This window comes from Notechis scutatus, chromosome 5 (assembly GCF_049901735.1).
Source record: "Notechis scutatus isolate UNSWTSFEM ecotype Mainland chromosome 5, rNotScu1.2, whole genome shotgun sequence".
Classification (NCBI taxonomy): domain Eukaryota; kingdom Metazoa; phylum Chordata; class Lepidosauria; order Squamata; family Elapidae; genus Notechis; species Notechis scutatus.
Window position 1 is genome coordinate 51776917 of NC_142013.1, and position 17293 is coordinate 51794209.

Sequence of the window (17293 nt, forward strand, 5' to 3'; positions counted from 1 at the left end):
TTTGATGAAAAAGTGCTTCGGGTGAGGTCACCGGAAGCACTTTTTCATCAAAAAAAGATGGCGGCACCCAGCTGATGCCGGTACCGGGCCGTGGCATAAAAAAGGTTGGGGATCACTGCTGTAGACCATTACTTTAACGCCCTGTCCCAGAGAGCATCTGGGCAATATGAAATCCTTATCTGGAAAAGAATTCAGAAGGTTGATTCCTTTACCACTGCACTTTCCATTACACTAGTTGGCTCCGAAGACACAAAGCCATGTTAGTTTGTCATGGAAGATTGTCGGTTTGTGCTGAATATTAGGAAGCAAGGAGGCCTCTTTCCTTCTAACTGGTATGCTCAATAAATTATTCTCTGATGGAGCCGTATTGGCATTTACTGTTGTGAATTCAGTTATGAATGGTCCATATTTATAAATGCCCCCGAGTTAAAAACTCCAGGGACTGGGTGAAGGTAGTAGGCAAGTAACAGTTTCCCTTCTTCATATTTGATTCTTCTTCCCATTAGAGAGAACATAGGCTTATGCATCAGAGTTCTCCAGAGGATTTCAATGAGGGCATCATTTCTCTTCAGAAAGAGAAATTATAACAGATTCCTTACCGTCCCACTGATTAGGAATTCTCTTGCTCCAATTGTATAAGGGCAGCAGTTGTCATTCCTATAGCATTGGCTTGAAACTCCTGTAAATTTTAAAAGACACTTCCATGTTCTTTTCTAAGTCTAAATTCCCCTTCCTATTGAGGGAGTTTTTGGAAGAGTTACCCCTTTCTTAGGCCAATGGATACTGAATGGTAATTGGTAGTCTCTGTTTCCATTTTTGGTTCCCTACTTAAAAATGAAGGTATTGGGCTAAGGTACTTTCCAGCTGCCTAGGATATAATGTTTCCCACAAGTTGACAGAAGTTGTATATTTGATACCTAGCCAGCCTTCATATCTGGAGGATTTTCTTGGCATATGAAATGGATGAAGTACTAATCTCTTATAAAAATTAGCATTTAGGAGCCAAATGATAGCGTAATATGAATATCTAAGAATTCCTTTTACAATGTAATAGTTTAGGGAAGTTAATCCAAAAAATCCATTTATAATGGAGCTTGCTTATAGAAAGGGCAACTTGATTAGTTTGTATCTTCCTTCTGGAAGGGGAGCTTCCCTTCATTGAAGTGACTTTATTACTAAGGAGTTGCTTGGTGTATAATCAACTCTGCCTTTATTTGACTGCTATTTGCCCCATCAGTTTCTAACAGCCCACCCTTCAGTTTCTCCCCAAATAATGCATTGTCTTTGAGAAACATATTGTCAAGTCCTCAATGTTTTGATTCAGGAAAATTTCTCAAAGAGGCCTGACAGACTTTTAAGCATCAACTATGTTTGCTTAGTAAGAACTGATGGCCAAATCTGGCTCTAGGTTCATGCCCCAGCATGCCAGTTCTCCAATTATGCAATCTGGGAGAGAAAGATCATTTAATTACAATTTATTCAGAATGTTCTGATAAAAGCAGATCCTCTCATGCAAAGAGAAAGCCCCAGGTATCAACTTGCATTATCTTTTATAGTTAACACATCAAAGAAAAATACAAAAGGAAAGTTGATAGACAAACACATCCTCATCTTTGCATAGGAAATCAGTTACATGAAGTCAAACATGTTACCTATTTACACCCCATAATCCTAAGTATGTTCATTAAAATAAGCTTCAAGGATCTTGTGGGAGTAGAATTTAAGATGTTAATGAGGAAAAATATCACAAGGTTACTTAGAATCCACAGAGAGACAAACCAGATTATCAATCAATATTAAACAGTTTGTTTGTTTGGTTTATCAATTGCTTACAAGATAATAGGTATAAGTAAAAACATAGTTATGAATACATGGATTCATATAAGAAAAATAAAAGAAACAATAGGACAGGGACGGTAGGCACATTGGCTTATGCACGCCCCTTACAGACCTCTTAGGAATGGGGTGAGGTTAATAGTAGAAAGTCTAAGGTTGAAGTTTTTGGGGTTTGGGGAAGAAACCACAGATTCAGGTAGAGTGTTCCAGACAATGACCACACTGTTGCTGAAGTCGTATTTCCTGCAATCAAGTTTGGTGCGGTTAACCTTAGGTTTGTATCTATTGTTTGCTCTTGTGTTGTTATGGTTGAAGCTGAAGTATTCATTGACAGGTAGGACATTGCAATATGATTTTATATACTAAGATCGGACCGAAGGCAGCGTAGTTCTAGGTTTTCTAGGTCTAGAATTTCAAGTCTGGTGGCATAAGGTATTTTGCAATGAGTAGAGGAGTGGAGAACTCTTCTTGTGAAATATTTCTGGACTTTCTCAACTGTGTTAATATCAGATACGTAATGTGGGTTCCAGACTGATGAGCTGTATTCGAGTATTGGTCTAGCAAATGTTTTGTATGCTCTAGTTATTAGTGTTATATTACCAGAGAAAAAGCTACGTAAGATTAGGTTAACAACTCTTAACGCCTTTTTGGCTATGTAGTTACAGTAAGTGCTAGAGCCCACTGTAACTATATAGCCAAAAAGGCGTTAAGAGTTGTTAACCTAATCTTACGTAGCTTTTTCTCTGGTAATATTACACTAATAACTAGAGCATACAAAACATTTGCTAGACCAATACTCGAATACAGCTCATCAGTCTGGAACCCACATTACGTATCTGATATTAGCACATTTGAGAAAGTCCAGAAATATTTCACAAGAAGAGTTCTCCACTCTCTACCGCAGAATACCTTATGCCACCAGACTTGAAATTTTAGACCTAGACAACCTAGAACTACGCCGCCTTCGGTCCGATCTAAGTATAGTATATAAAATTATACATTGCAATGTCGTACCTGTCAATGAATACTTCAGCTTCAACCATAACAACAAAGAGCAAACAAGAGATACAAACTCAAGGTTAACCGCACCAAACTTGATTGCAGGAAATACGACTTCAGCAACAGAGTGGTCAATGTCTGGAATACTCTACCTGACTCTGTGGTTTCTTCCCCAAACCCCAAAAACTTCAACCTTAGACTGTCTACTATTGACCTCACCCCTTTCCTAAGAGGTCTGTAGGGGGTGTGCATAAGCGCACCAATGTGCCTACCGTCCGTGTCCTATTGTTTCTTTTATTTTTTATTTTTCTTATATGTATCCATGTATTCATAACTATGTTTTTACTTATACCTATTATCTTGTAAGCAATTGACAAAAATAAATAAATAAATAAAATCTGCAGTAAGAAGGAAAAAGCATTCTATATTCCAGCCCGCAAGGTTTGATAAGCTATTAACATTACATTTAAAAGAGAGAAAAATAAACCAAATTAAAATACAAGAAAACTCATACTACTTATCAAGTACAACAAAACAACAAAGTCCATGTTGTGTGGTCTTCAGAACTGCCAATACAGTTGGGTTATCTGCTGTTGTAACATTATTGGTAGAGCTGTTAGAGTTTTGGGTCTCAGCTATTCAAGTAGATTCTGAATTTCTGGCAAGTCATGTGCCTCACATTGGAAGGTTCTGTGCAGATTTTTTTTTCTAATTTAAGTTGTTTATCAGCTTTCAGTTTCAGCTGCCAAGCTGAAGATTGCATCATTTGGCACCAGATGAAATTTCCTGTTGAAAGAATTATCCTTCTGGGTTCAGTTCCAAGTAGGAAGAAAGACACAGGAAATATGGTGACTGCTTAGAAAGATGGTTTTAATGGTGGACAGGACCACACTGAGGTCCTGGGCAAAAAAGAGCACCTGGATGAGAGAGGGAGGGCTTTGACCTCGCTTCCTGTTCCTGTGGCAAGAGATGTATTCTGATTGGTTGTCAGACTCCCATGGGGCCATGCAGGGTAACTTTGCACCTTGTCTTCAGTCGCAAGCATGGTTGAATATTGCTGGGTGATGTAATCTTCCCAGGTGCCGTGTGGTGAGATGGGTAGAGGGCTAATTCCATCATGTCCCGAGGGCCATGTCTTAATCTCATCACCCTGGAGCTGAAGGGTGGAGGGGCAGGGAGCTGCAGGAAGCTGCTTTGCCTTTAAAAACATGTTTCTCCTTTTCTCATCCAGGAAAATATAATATTCCGCCTTTTTAATATTTCCTAGAATATTTCATTCTTCTAAGAGAGAGGTAGGCGCTAACTTTCTACAACGGTGAACAGGATTATTTCTAGTATCATAGAAACATACCCACTTAGCCTTTTAACGAAGAGGGGGCTGAATAGCAAGTGAGTTTTTGCATAAGGAGCAGCAGTTACTGTTAAGCCTGGATTCCCCAACGGGTGTTAAGGAAAACAAACTAAACAGAATGTGCAGCGAAGTCAGATAGGAAGACAGGTAAATGTGTGAGATAAGTTTTCTAGTAAAAATACAGATACGCTTGTGCTATCAAAAATATAGTTTATTCCATTTAAGAATTATAGCATAGTCAAACAAACGGTCCATTAGTCATATATCAATTTCAGTCAAGTCTTGTCGAGGATACTCTATTTGCAAAATCCGTGTTGAGTAGCCAATGTCAGTTCACTTACAATAAATCAGTCCAATCTTTATCTTCTCTCCTATTCCTTTATCTCTCCCCGTTCCAGCAAGAACGCAGTCATCAATCCATTCAGTAATTAGGGATCAGTAAGCCAGAGAGAGTGAGCTGCAGTTGCCTCGCTTCTTATATAGTGCTTTTACAACCACACCCTTAATTACATTCTTACTGTTAAAGTTACACACACTTTAACTAACAAACCATGAGACCATATTTATTATTTTTACCCAAAACAGTTAGGGTAAACAATGTTATCCCTAACAGTTACTATTTGTCAAAATTTAGCCAATGCTTTACAGAAGCTCCAGGCAGCAAAAGGTGGCAAAAAAGAGGAGGAACTCCTGCCACCTTTCTTATCAGTAAATGAGTACAGCGGAACCTTGGGTCGCGACCATAATTCGTTCTAGGACTATGGTCACAACCCGATTTGGTCATGACCGGAAGCACAACCGTCTGCACATGCACGGACCAAAACAAAAAACAAATGGTGCTGAAGGGGAAATCACCGTGGTCTGTTCACGACTAGCAGCAAAACAGAAGCAAAAATTCTGGTCATCACCCAATTTGGTTGCGAACAGAAGTCTTCACGATCTGAGGTTCCACTGTAGTATGAATGGGGCTGATTTAATTAGATCTCTGATTTAGGATTTGGAACTATTCTATTTGCTCCTAATGGTTTGAGAAAGTTAGGAATTTATAAAAAAGCATAATACTAAAAGTGTCTAGATTGATTGAAGAGAATATTTGAGGCTCAACATTGAGCTGTGGTGTCCTTGCACTCTCTCAGCTTGGTGGTTTTCTTGCAGATGTTTCATTACCAAAGTAGCATCATCAATGAGAGAGCACCAAAGACCCCCACAGTCTGGATTTTTAACCATTCAAACATCTATTTGTTTGAAACCTGTTTTTATTCTATCTGGCCCATTCCATGTTGACACCTGCCCTAATCAAAGAGGGTCTATGTGTATTGCCAGCTTCTCCCATCTCAGAAAGAGTAAGGAGTTTATATTCTATTTTCTATAATTCTTTTCAAAGATCGACCTTTAACTTAGAGTTAAACACCCACCCACCCACCCACTCCCGTTTTATTCAGAAAATCACTTTTGAGGCTGAGAAATACTACAATCAGACTGTCTCCCAGTTCAGTGCAGTCCATTTCTTAGATTTATATTGTTGAAAGCGGCAGTGTTCCTAAGAAAGACAGATACACAACGATAGGCCAATGTTAGTTATACATTGCACTATCTATCTAAGAAAGTGTAGTTCCCTCATGTGCACCTGCTCAGATGAGTAGCTCTTTTGAATTTCCAAAGCGGCCAAAGAATTTTAGATCATTTATTGCTCTGTCAAGACGCAACCTAACATTCAGCTGAATATTCTTTGACGTTCCTGCAAACACGCAATGCTTTCGTTCAATCCCCCGCAATAGAAAAGGGAAAACGGAAGTGAAAAACAATAAGAAAAGCGTGCTCCTCAGCGTGCTCCTCTGCTCTTTCTATTTATCTATGTGAATAAAGGCTTCCTTTTGCGAGGGTGCTAGGCTGGGCACATCGAGAGGTTGCAGCCCGTCCGGTCATGTGACGTGACTCTTTTGGGCAAGGCCACAATCGCAGCCCGAGGTTCTCGGCTCTCGTGAATGGCTGCTCGGATCGCTTCGGAACGGCTCTCAGCTGGGGCGAGGCATGGAAGGGGCGCGCCTATGGCTTGTGGTGGCAGCCGCGCTGGGAATGGGGTCGAAGAGCACGGGTAAGTTCGTTCATCTCTCTCTCTCTGAGATGGGATTTAGTGTCCCTTTGGATGTGATGTTCAGAATCAGCAGCAGGGATGAAGTGGCTCTTATTCTGGGCTCGGCCGTGAGCCACGGGGAGAGAAAGCGATCGTGAGAGAAAGCTGAGAGCGCTTCCGCTTTATCGGAGATAACAGTCTCATCTCTTGCGATAAGAGGAAGGGGATTCCGGAACGAGAGCCGTGGTTTGCTTGCCCAGCCTCTGAGAAACCAGCCCGTTGACCAGCCATCGTACCGAAGAACGGAGCTCAATGGAACTCAGTGTCTTTTGAAAAGAAAAGAAAGAAGGCTGGAAAAGGCCATGAAGAAATAATGGTCCCTTTTCAACCCTGGCCCTTTTGCCCCTGATCTCACTGTGGTAAGAGAAAATACCAGCCTGCCGGGAGTCAACCACACCCTCAGAGTATCAGCAAAATAATAATAATGTTGAGACACTAGAAAAAGTGCTGAGAAGAACAACCAGGGTGATGAGGGGACTGGAGACAAAAACATATGAAGAAAGGTTGCAGGAACTGGGCTTGGCTAGTGAAGAGAAGAGAAGGACCAGGGGAGACATGATAGCGGTCTTCCAATATTTGAGGGGCTGCCCCAGAGAGGAGGAAGGGGTCAAGCTATTTTCTAAAGCTCCTGTAGGCCAGACAAGGAATAATGGATGGAAACTGAACAAGGAGAGATTTAACCTGGAAATGAGGAGAAACTTTCTGTCAGTGACAACAATCAACCAATGGAACAGCTTGCCCTCAGAAGTTGTGGGGGCTCCATCATTTGAGACTTTCAAGAAGAGATTGGACTGACATTTGTCAGAAATGGTGTAGGGTCTCCCGCTTGGGCGGGGGTTGGACTAGATGACCTACAAGGTCCCTTCCAACTCTGATTATACGTTATCTGAGCACTTGTTAAACATCAAGGCTGATCTGAAGAAGGAGCAAGTGCAAGGGGGCAGGATTGGAGCAGGAGGTTGAGGGAGACAGCAGATCCCAGAGGAGGATGAAGAGGAGGCTTCATAGAAAGCAGATAACTCTTATTGGGCCACTATAAACAAACTCCCCCTCCTCCCTTTTGGGCTACCTGGCTAGGACTGAGTTCCTTGCCCAGGCAGAGAAAAAGGCTGGTCCTTCGTATTGGAAAGTCTAGAGCAGGGTGGCCAACTTTGGCAATTTGAAGAGTTGTGGATTTCAGCTCCCAGAATTCCCCAGTTAGCTATGCTCAAAGTGCTGCTCCGAGGTCAGTTTATCTCCTTGGTTAGACATCTCATTGTGAACATTATTTAAAATTTTAGTTTGGACCGCTGAGGCTCCAAGTCTGTTTGTGTTTTCGATCCCTGCTCTTAAAAGTTTAAGACAATAAGAAGAATAAACCTCAGTGGATTCTTTATATCTTTTCAGTGTTTACTTTCTTTTACTCGCTCTCTGTTTCCATACAAGTGCTGTAGTACTCCGCTTACAGCCATGCATTTAGTGGCAGTTCAAAATTACAACAGCACTGGAAAGAATGGCTTATGACTATTTTTCACACTTGCAACCACTGCTGCATCCCCGTGATCACATGATCAAAATACAGACGCTTGCAAACTGGTCTATATGATGGCTGTAGTTAGTGTCTGGGTGTGTTGAAGTCATGTGATCACCTTTTGCGACCTTCTGACAAGTTTATTAACATCCATGTCATTAACTGAACTGCAGCGATTCCTTTACCAATTGTGGCAAGAAAGGTGGTAAATTGGGGCAAAACTCACAGTAACTGTCTTGCTTAGCAACGAACATTTGGGGCTCAATTGTGATCATAAGTTGAGGACTAACTGTATCTAGAAAGTTTTCTGCCACGATGACCATCTTTCAAGAAGACAGCCAGTTCCAAAATTCTGGTGCCCAACTGATTAAAAAAGTTAGGGTGACTAAGATTGTTTTTTACATCACAGTCCAGTTTCATCATATCCTTCAGTAGAAAAAACTCCCTATAACAGGGGTGTCCAACCTTGGCAACTTTAAGACTTGTGGACTTCAACTCCCAGAATTCCACAAGTCTTAAAGTTGCCAAGGTTGGACACCCCTGCCCTATAATAACATAAATGATCTTTATTGTCTATTATGATCCTAATATCTTAGGGGCAGTATAGTTGTAACTTAGTTTGTTCAAAATACACAGCTGATTGGTCACAATGGGCCCTTAAAGCCTGGTTCTAACTTGTACAAACTGATGTATTCTTAGTCATAAGATGAAGGCATTTCTCTCTGCAGGCCTTCTCCAAGAAGGAATTTTTCCAGGAAGAGTATAATTTTATTTATTTATTTCCTACCTTCATTATTATTATTTTTTTAATAAATAACTGAAGGTGGAGAACATGCCTAATACTCCTTCTTTTTCCCATTTTCCCTGCAACAAATAAGAGAGAATGACTAGCTCAGAATCACACAGCCAGCTTTCATGAAAAAGTAGGACTAGAACAGTCACCTGGTTTCTAGCCTGATACTTTAACCACAAGACAACCACAAGACAATTTCCTGAGGGTGGCAACACATCACATGGTCCTGTCTTTTGCTGTCACACACATCAAAAATAAAATTCTGTGACTTAACACAAGCTCTGCTGCACACTTTCCTGTAAAACATAATTTGGCTATGATTCAACCTAAAAATGCTTCAGGGATCTATTTCACTTGTAACTTTCTTTTCAACAAACATTATAATCTTGCTATCTTGCTATTGCTAAATTTCATGCTTTTTGTGTTAGCCATGAATTAGCATTAATGAGAATAATTAAATTAAGAATGTAATGCAAATGTGGATATCCTAAATAAGATTCAGAGTGCCACGCTACTTTGAGAGAATATATGCACTGAAGTGAATATTGAGGTTTTGTTTATAACCCTGTGTACTGATTGCATATGGTAGGTTCCTCATAGTCCCTTGGATTGGAGTTGCCTAATAGTTACATAAATAAACCAGTGACCCTTGGCTTATTGCTTTCCTTCTAGTTTGCCTTCACTGTTTTCAAAAATGGGTGGAATTTCCCTTCACATGTAAAAAAAATCAGAAAATCATCAACAGGGGATTGCTTATTGGGTTATAGATACAAAGCCATCATTGGTGATTTTTGAATTATTATTATTATTATTGGTTAATCTTTAGTGAGATTCACAGTCTTTGGGGCTGGTTGGTAGTTCAACAGCTTGAGTCCTAACCAAGGATCTAGGAATTGTTAAGGTTGGGGTATTATTATTATTATTATTATTATTATTATTATTATTATTATTATTATTATTATTATCATCATCATTATCATTATCATTATTATAATATACAGGTAGTCCTTGAGGTACAACCTAATGGAGGCTGTACCATTAGGATGGTAAATCAAAACTGTCATAAAATGAGTCAGATTGATTTTTTACATTTTTACTGCATTTGCTAAATGAATCAGTGAATCAACTGGGATAGTAGAAAAAATGAGAAGGATAAAAATAATACTATAACCACATAATAAGGGTAAATTGACATAGAATAATATTGTGAGAATTAGGTATTCAGCAGAATGATAGCATGAGGGGAAAAACTATCCCTGTGTCTAGTTGTTTTGGCATAAAATAGCAGCATCCTGAGGGGAGGAGTTGAAACAATTTATATTGTGAGGGATTTGTAGATACTTTCTCAGCTTCTTTCTGACCCATACAATATACAGGTCTTCAATGGCAGGCAGGCTGGTTGCAATTGTTCTTTTTGCAGTTCTATCTGTTGGAGCCTGTGCCTGTCCTAATTAATTGCTGTACCAAACCAGACAATTATCAAAGTATAAATGACAGACTCAATAATTCCTCTGTAGAACTATCAACAGCTCATGGAGCAGTCTGAACTTTCTAAATTGACACAGGAAGAACATTCTTAGTTCTGTCTTTTTAATGATGGTTCAAATGTTAGGTGTCTATTTCAAATTCTGGAAGATTATAGAACCCAAGAATACTTCTATTTCTGATACTGTGCTGTCAAATATAGTAAGTGGTGGTCTTCCTAAAATCCACACTCATTTCTACAGTTTTAATCATGTTCAGCTCCAGATTGTTCCAGCTGTACCACAGGGCCAGTTGTTCAACTTCCTGTCTATATGCAGATTCATCACCACCTCAAATGAGACCAGTTATTGTTGTATCACCTGCAAAGTTCAATGCTTTAACAGAGAGATCTTTTGGGATGGAGTCATTGGCGTAGAGAAAGAAGAGCAGTGTAGAGAATACATAGCCTACGGAACACCTGTGTTAATCAACCAGGTGCTCAATGTGATTTTTCCTAGCTTCACCTGTTGCTTTGTATCTGTCAAAAAGCTAATAATCCACCTAAAAGTATGGACAGGTACAGTTAGCGGAATCAGTGTGAAGTGAAAAATTTCTGGAATGATGATATTGAATGTCAAGCTGAAGTGTACGAAAAGGACCCATGCAAAGGTCCCTGGGGATTCAAGATGTTGCAAAGTGTCGTGCAGTGCCATATTTAGAGCATCATCTGCCAATCTACTGGTATTTGTTCAATAGACAGACTGCAAGGGATCTAACAGTTGTTCCATAATGATTTTCAGGCGGGTGAGCATTAACTTCTCAAAGGTCTTGATAACTACAGATGTCAGAACAACCAGTCTGTAGGCATTCATTCTCCTTGATTGGAGATGTCTTGGGAACTGGGATGATAGTAGAGCATTTCAAACAAGAAAGGACATAGCACATCTCCAGTGATTAAAGATGCGGGTGAAGATGGGGCCAGTTGTTCAGCACAACTTTTCAAGAAAAAAGGAATTACTCTATTAGGGTCTGGGGCTTTTCCTGTCTTTTGTCTATGAAGTAGACCAAACACATCTTTTTCTAAGATCACCAGAGATGTGGGGCCTTGAGCAGTGCCCCCACAACCTCTTGAACACCAAGCACCGGTTCCGTGGAGAGACATTTTATCACAGACCAGAGGGGGCGTGGTTTCATGTGCTGCCTGCATCCTGTGAATAGGGCTTTGCTTATTTGCCTGACCCAGTTTCTGGCAGGCTGTGGTCCAATACTGGTCCATGGTCTAGTGGTTGGGGACCCCTGGCCTAGAGGGTTGGAGATAGGTGTAGGAGATTTGGCTACTTTGGGTGAATCTGAGGTGGGAAAGATAACAATAGTTGACTATTCTCCTCTCAAATACATATGTGGATTCAAGCAGTATGGCTTTGTGTAATTGACAGCTGGCAACTTTGTCAAGGCACAGGTTTTTTGCTCCAAGATTTTCTGGTATGAACCCACTGTGCCAATAACTACTAGGACCACCACTGCCAGTTTATGCCATAATCTTTCAGTTTCATTTTTCAGATCTTGATACTTTGTGATCTTCTCCAATTCTTTGTCTTGTATTCTACTATTACCCTAGTATTTATCCACGCTTTCTTCTTTTCAACCAATTATATCTGGTGTGTTATGAGCAAGGACTTTTATCAGTCTAAATTCAGAAATCCCATAATATTTTAAGCTGCTCATTTTTTTACTTTTACTATGTTCTTTTCTAAAATATTCACAGGTTTAACATGTTTGGAACACCCACAAAACGTTACCACCAGTGTTATTAATGCAAATATTACGCTGAAATGGGATTGGGATAATCCTTGTGGGCTCAATGTAACATTTTCAGTACAATACCTCAGGTAAGTATACATTTTATCCTGTTTTGTAACACTCTTGAACAGAATTCTATTTCAGTTAAAATTAGGCAGATGCAGCATATAAAGTTTCTGTTATTTTAAAGCAGGAATAGTAATGAACAACACTGTAGATGTAGATGTGTTCTTGATGCTTTCAAGGCAGGTTTATCTGGTTTTTAAAAAAATCTTCTATATATATATAAAAGCGAAATACCACTCACGCATCATCACAAAATCTCCAGAACCGTAAAGCCTACAAACTTGAAATTTGGCGTGTATGTTCCTCTTGGCTTCTAGGTGCTCACTAAGAAAGGATTTTTCGAAGTGACCATCAGAGCATTAGCATTTTGTATATTATTATTAGCACACTCTGATGTTAAGGAGTTCTACTCCCCCTCCCCAACTGAAAGAAATCTGTTCCAAATGCAAAACACAAGAAGAGGAGTTTCAGTTTTAGTTTCACAGCAGCAACCAGATTTAGTACAGAACAGTTGAGCTAAGCCACACCCAGGCTCCTTGCTGTCTCCTTGTTCACACAGCAAGTATTCTTTCAGTTTCCAAACAGCCCTCAACTCTCTCACACACAGGACACAAGCCAGATGAATACTGATGAATGCTGGTAGGCAGAGGCAGAATTTTTTTTCCTTATTTTCCTCCCCAAAAACTAAGCTTGACCACATAGTTTTGTAGCGAAGCACAGGTATCAAGCTAGTAAAGTATATATTTAATATATGGGGCAAGATAGAGTGCTGCAAAGGATATGGGATATTTCCATAATTTTCCATCGGTCACGGAATTCCAGCTGGCAGAGTCCAGGAGCTTTTTCTGCCCTGGCTCCTCCCCTCCGGAATACAGTGCCCTGTCCCCTAATCCCCTGGGGTGAGTTGCATATCCATCCTTTTGGCCTTTCGAAAGGGCCTAAAGACCCGGCTCTGCCAATACCCTGGGGCCCTAATAGGGGTATGGAGGTGTTTAATGGATTAAGACAAGACCCCCCACCTCCTCCCCATGTGCCTCTTGCTCCTTTTCTCTCTATATTTGTCAATTTTAATTCAAACTTAATCTTACTATTTGTTATTTTAATATTTCATACTGGCATTTTATTAAGTGATTGTAAGCTACCTAGAATCTCTGTTGATGATATGGGTAATATGTAAGTCTAATAAATAAATAAAAGCTTCCAACGTAGGCGTAATAACATTCTTTCTTTTGTTTTTTCATGAATGACTGGTTCCTAGCATTTTATTTGAAAATGTGTCCAAGACCTTTTGCTTTCTTTTTTCAGTTCTTCCAGACGCTCTGAAATCTGGGCAGCTATTCCTCAATGTCAGAATATAACTATCACAGAATGTGATCTCTCCTCAACAATTTCAGATTATTTGGAATCTTATAAAGTGGCTATAAGAGTGAACACTCTGAAAAATCACTCTCCTTATGCCTTTTTAGAATTTATTCCTTACATAGAAGGTATGAATCCTTTGCCTTGTTTACTCACATTAGAAAACAAAGTTGGTAATTAAATGTACATCTTTATTTTACTTGTGTCAACAGGCAATAACAGTATCTTAGTGATTTTGCTTGAAATTAGAAGCTTGAATCTAGAAGAAGATATGTCACACCTCATTCGTACTTGGAGAAGAGGGCGTGACTTCCTTCCTCATAGCAGAGTGCCAGTAGGAAAATAGATTTATTGGGTGAAAATTCAAATCATGAAGTTTTGTTTTGTAATGTTCCTCATAAAAGAATTTTCTAATACGTGTTGGGCCTTCACATAATAAAATGTGTTTTCTTACAAGCATTTGAAACATTCCCTTTCCTTTTGTTTCTGGTGAAAACACAGAGAAATCTTTTAAGAGATTAAGGCAATAGCAATTCTCTTTTGCTCTGTTATCAGAGACCCCAAATGGGTTTCCGTGGGGTTATTAGGAGTTGGACTGAGCTGAAAGTATGTGTCTTTCTATTGCTACATAATGATCAGGCTTTAAGTTGCTATGGGTTTCTATTGGAGTTATTAAATAATTTTCCATTTATTAGAGAAGCTTGTCTTTTCTTCTTGTTCCACCATTATACAGTAGAACTTCAGAATTTTCAAGAGATGCTTTCAGAATGGAAACTTTTTATCTTTCTTGGGAAGACAGAGAAGGGAATAGAGGAGATGATACCTTTTTCTTTGGCAGCTACTCATTGTCCCCCATTCATGTGTTTATTAGACAGCTTACTTTTGGACCGATAAGTTCTTTCTCCTATTCATTTCTTATCTTTTTTACTACTGGTGGTAACCCTTCCCTTTTTACTCACTCATTATCTCTTAAGGCTAGAAAACTCACTCTTTCCAACTTATCATTTTTCAATTTTACATTAGCCACCTTCCTTTCATGCCAAATTCTCTTTTTCCTTGATATACAAACATTTCCCAAGAGCTCTGTGATTATCTCTTAATCTTTCATTTAAAAAATAATAAATGTCACAAAAGATGCAGGCTCTTTCCCTCTTTCTACCCTGCATTCGAAATGACAGTTCCTCTTTCTGCAAGAAATGTGCTATTGCTGTTTTCTTAATTTCTTAAAAGTATAGCTATAAACATCCATATTTCTTCCTTCTTGGGCTAACATCAGAGGAAAAGTGAGACAGAAGGAACGTACACTCACAGTGCACTCTGCTAATATTTGTTTAAGCTCGTGTTATTTAACTTTAATGCTAGAGAATTTACAGAATAGCAATAGCACTTAGACTTATATACCACTTCACAGTGCTTTACAGCCCTCTCTGAGTGGTTTACAGAGCCAGCATGTTGCCCCCAACAATTTGGGTCTTCATTTTACCAACCTCGGAAGGATGGAAGGCTGAGTCATCCTTGAACCTGGTGAGATTTGAACTGCCAAATTGCAGGCAGCCGGCAGGCAGCAGAAGTAGCCTGAAGTACTGCACTCTAACCATTGCACCACCGTGGCTCATAGTAACAAAGGCTGGAGTACTTCATGCTCTCGAATTAAAGTTTGCAGTTATATTTAAATATAAAAATAAGTAATATGTAGAACAGAACTAAGAAGCCTGTCAGTGTCTTGGGATTACATTTAACTTTTCATGGGAAATATATACAAGGAGATTATGAAGTGGTGGACTCTATTGTCCGTGCTCCATTCTGAAAGATAGTTGGAGGCAGGGTTATATTGTATGTTTGACTTTATTAAAATGCAGTGTTAGGGTATCTGCTGCCATTTTTATATATTCACTGTCTCACAATGATAAGAAGTGGCACTGCAAACTTTGGACCTTTGTATCAGAAGTCCGCAGCACAATTAGAGGGATTTCCACACTCATTATGGAATACTTTTGTTTTAACATCCATTGTGAAAGAGACCAACACTAATTATGAATATTGTCCAGTAAAACATAGTTAAAACAATCTATAGTTTAGCATGATGTGTGAACATGGTATTATGAAAGAGTAGTTCTGTATCCTTTTTCAAGTGAAGGGCTTCTGTTGAAATCTGCAATGATGGAATGATTAAAGACACCTCTTTTTAAGGTGAAATTGAGTTCTTGCCCAGAAGTGGATGATCCCGAACTACCTCAACCCTTCATGGTTGAATAGAATTTGAACCTTCTTTTTTTTTTTTAGTCTTTGATATTTCTGACCACATGGTGTTAGTTGTCAACACATTTAATTAGCACTTTTTTTTTTACAACTAGCAAGCTTCTGGTTTTTATGGAGGTTCAGACTAGTTCTTCCATCTTACTTTTGTCATGGCCCCGGGATTCAGACTCTGAAGAAACTGCTCCAGCTGAACCACTGGAATGTCAGCCTCAGGGACCCCAAGGCAGGAATCACATGAGGCTGATCAAGTACAGATACCATTGGACCAGCTGGAGCAGTCAGATAAGGTTGGACAACCTTCAAGCCCTTGGACTTTGTGAGTAGAGCAAAGAATGGAGCAAAGACCCTCAATGAAGTTCCCTGCTGAGCAAGGGAGTAAATCCCTTGATTAAAGGCAGCTGGCTGAAGCTTGATTGAAGAAATATCGCTGATACGTGTTTCTCTCCTGGAAACAACTGTCAAGATCTCTTGCTATGGTGTCTCCTGGTTTTTAGAATAGCTGACAAACCTGCCTTGGCTCTCTGAACTTCACAATGGATTTGGCTTCCCTTCTGTATGTTCCTACTGAAAGTGAAGCTTTCCAAGGGACTCTGTTTTGATTTACATTCCTTGCCTTGCCTGCCATTATCTGTTCAGCCTTGAGGGGATTTTGCTATTTTCACCTAGGAACTGAATGGGTTTGAGATTGAAACCCAAAACAGGACAACTTTGATCATTCCCTTTTTTAAAAAAAATACATTTTTCTTTGCACCTGTGGATAAGAAATGGCTGATTGCCCACAATGGCAACCATTGAGTAGGATTGCCAGGTGCCATATTCCAAAGCAGTTGTCTTTTTTCTACCAGCTGTCTTTCTTATTTGGGACCTACTCGAACCACTTGAGGCAGCCATGGGCAACCTATTTTTTCCTAGACCCTTCTTGGTCATTGGGTTCTAAAGTCTTGATTGCTGCCTTTTAAATAATTAACTTGCTTTTTAATTTCCTAACTGTTTCATGGAATAAAGAGGAAATTTATGGAGAACCAGGTAAAGCTATCCAATATGCTCAGGTAGAAATTAAATAAAGGAGAACTCAGTGACAATTCTTGGCTATTGCCAATGAAGCTTGATATTGTCACTGACCCCAGTCCCACCCTACTTTCTTTAGCTACTATTAAGCACAATGAATCATTCTATTTGTTGAAAAGTGGAGGAGCAGGTCAGCAAGAGGAACTATGCAAGGACAGGGAATAAGGTATGGCAATTGTTGCTGCTCTCATCTTGGACCAAGATATAGGTACTGCTTCTAAGCAAAGGTGTTACAAAGTTTTGATTTAAAAAGCTACAATAAATATTTAGTTGTCATTTGTTTTAATTATATTTATGTTTCAGCCTGCTGAACTGGAGACAGTACCTATGGTTGGGTTCACACATTATATCATGCCATTTTTTTAACCATGATTTGTGGACTAATTCATAATAATTTTTACCTTTGGCATTCCACTATGCTGTAAATAAACTATTTCATCTTACTTTATTTTTGTTTTAATGCTTCGCAGAGTAAGAAGATGCCTTAAAATGCCTTTAAAAAACCTACCTCTAAAATAACCCATATACAGATTCAGAATTACGCAACAAATATACACAAACACCTGTCTACCCAATTAAAATCTTCTGTTACAACGTTTGTCTTCCTATGCTTAGTGGCATAACGTGGTCTTGATTGCTGTTTAAATCAGGATG

General features: G+C 39.4%; 1 protein-coding gene across 2 annotated transcripts in view; it reads left to right on the top strand.

Moving 5' to 3' along the window:
* Positions 1-5959: 5959 nt before the first annotated feature.
* Positions 5960-17293, top strand: part of IFNAR1 (interferon alpha and beta receptor subunit 1) — a 28195-nt gene continuing 16861 nt past the window's right edge. Inside the window, exons 1-3 of one of the 2 annotated variants that reach the window (XM_087966721.1) lie at positions 5960-6281; positions 11853-11976; positions 13259-13440. In XM_087966721.1, coding sequence (XP_087822847.1) covers positions 6218-6281; positions 11853-11976; positions 13259-13440 — 370 coding nt within the window. In that variant the 5' untranslated portion in view covers positions 5960-6217. The remainder of the gene's footprint in view (positions 6282-11852; positions 11977-13258; positions 13441-17293) is intronic. The other variant, XM_087966722.1, reaches the window with a different exon arrangement.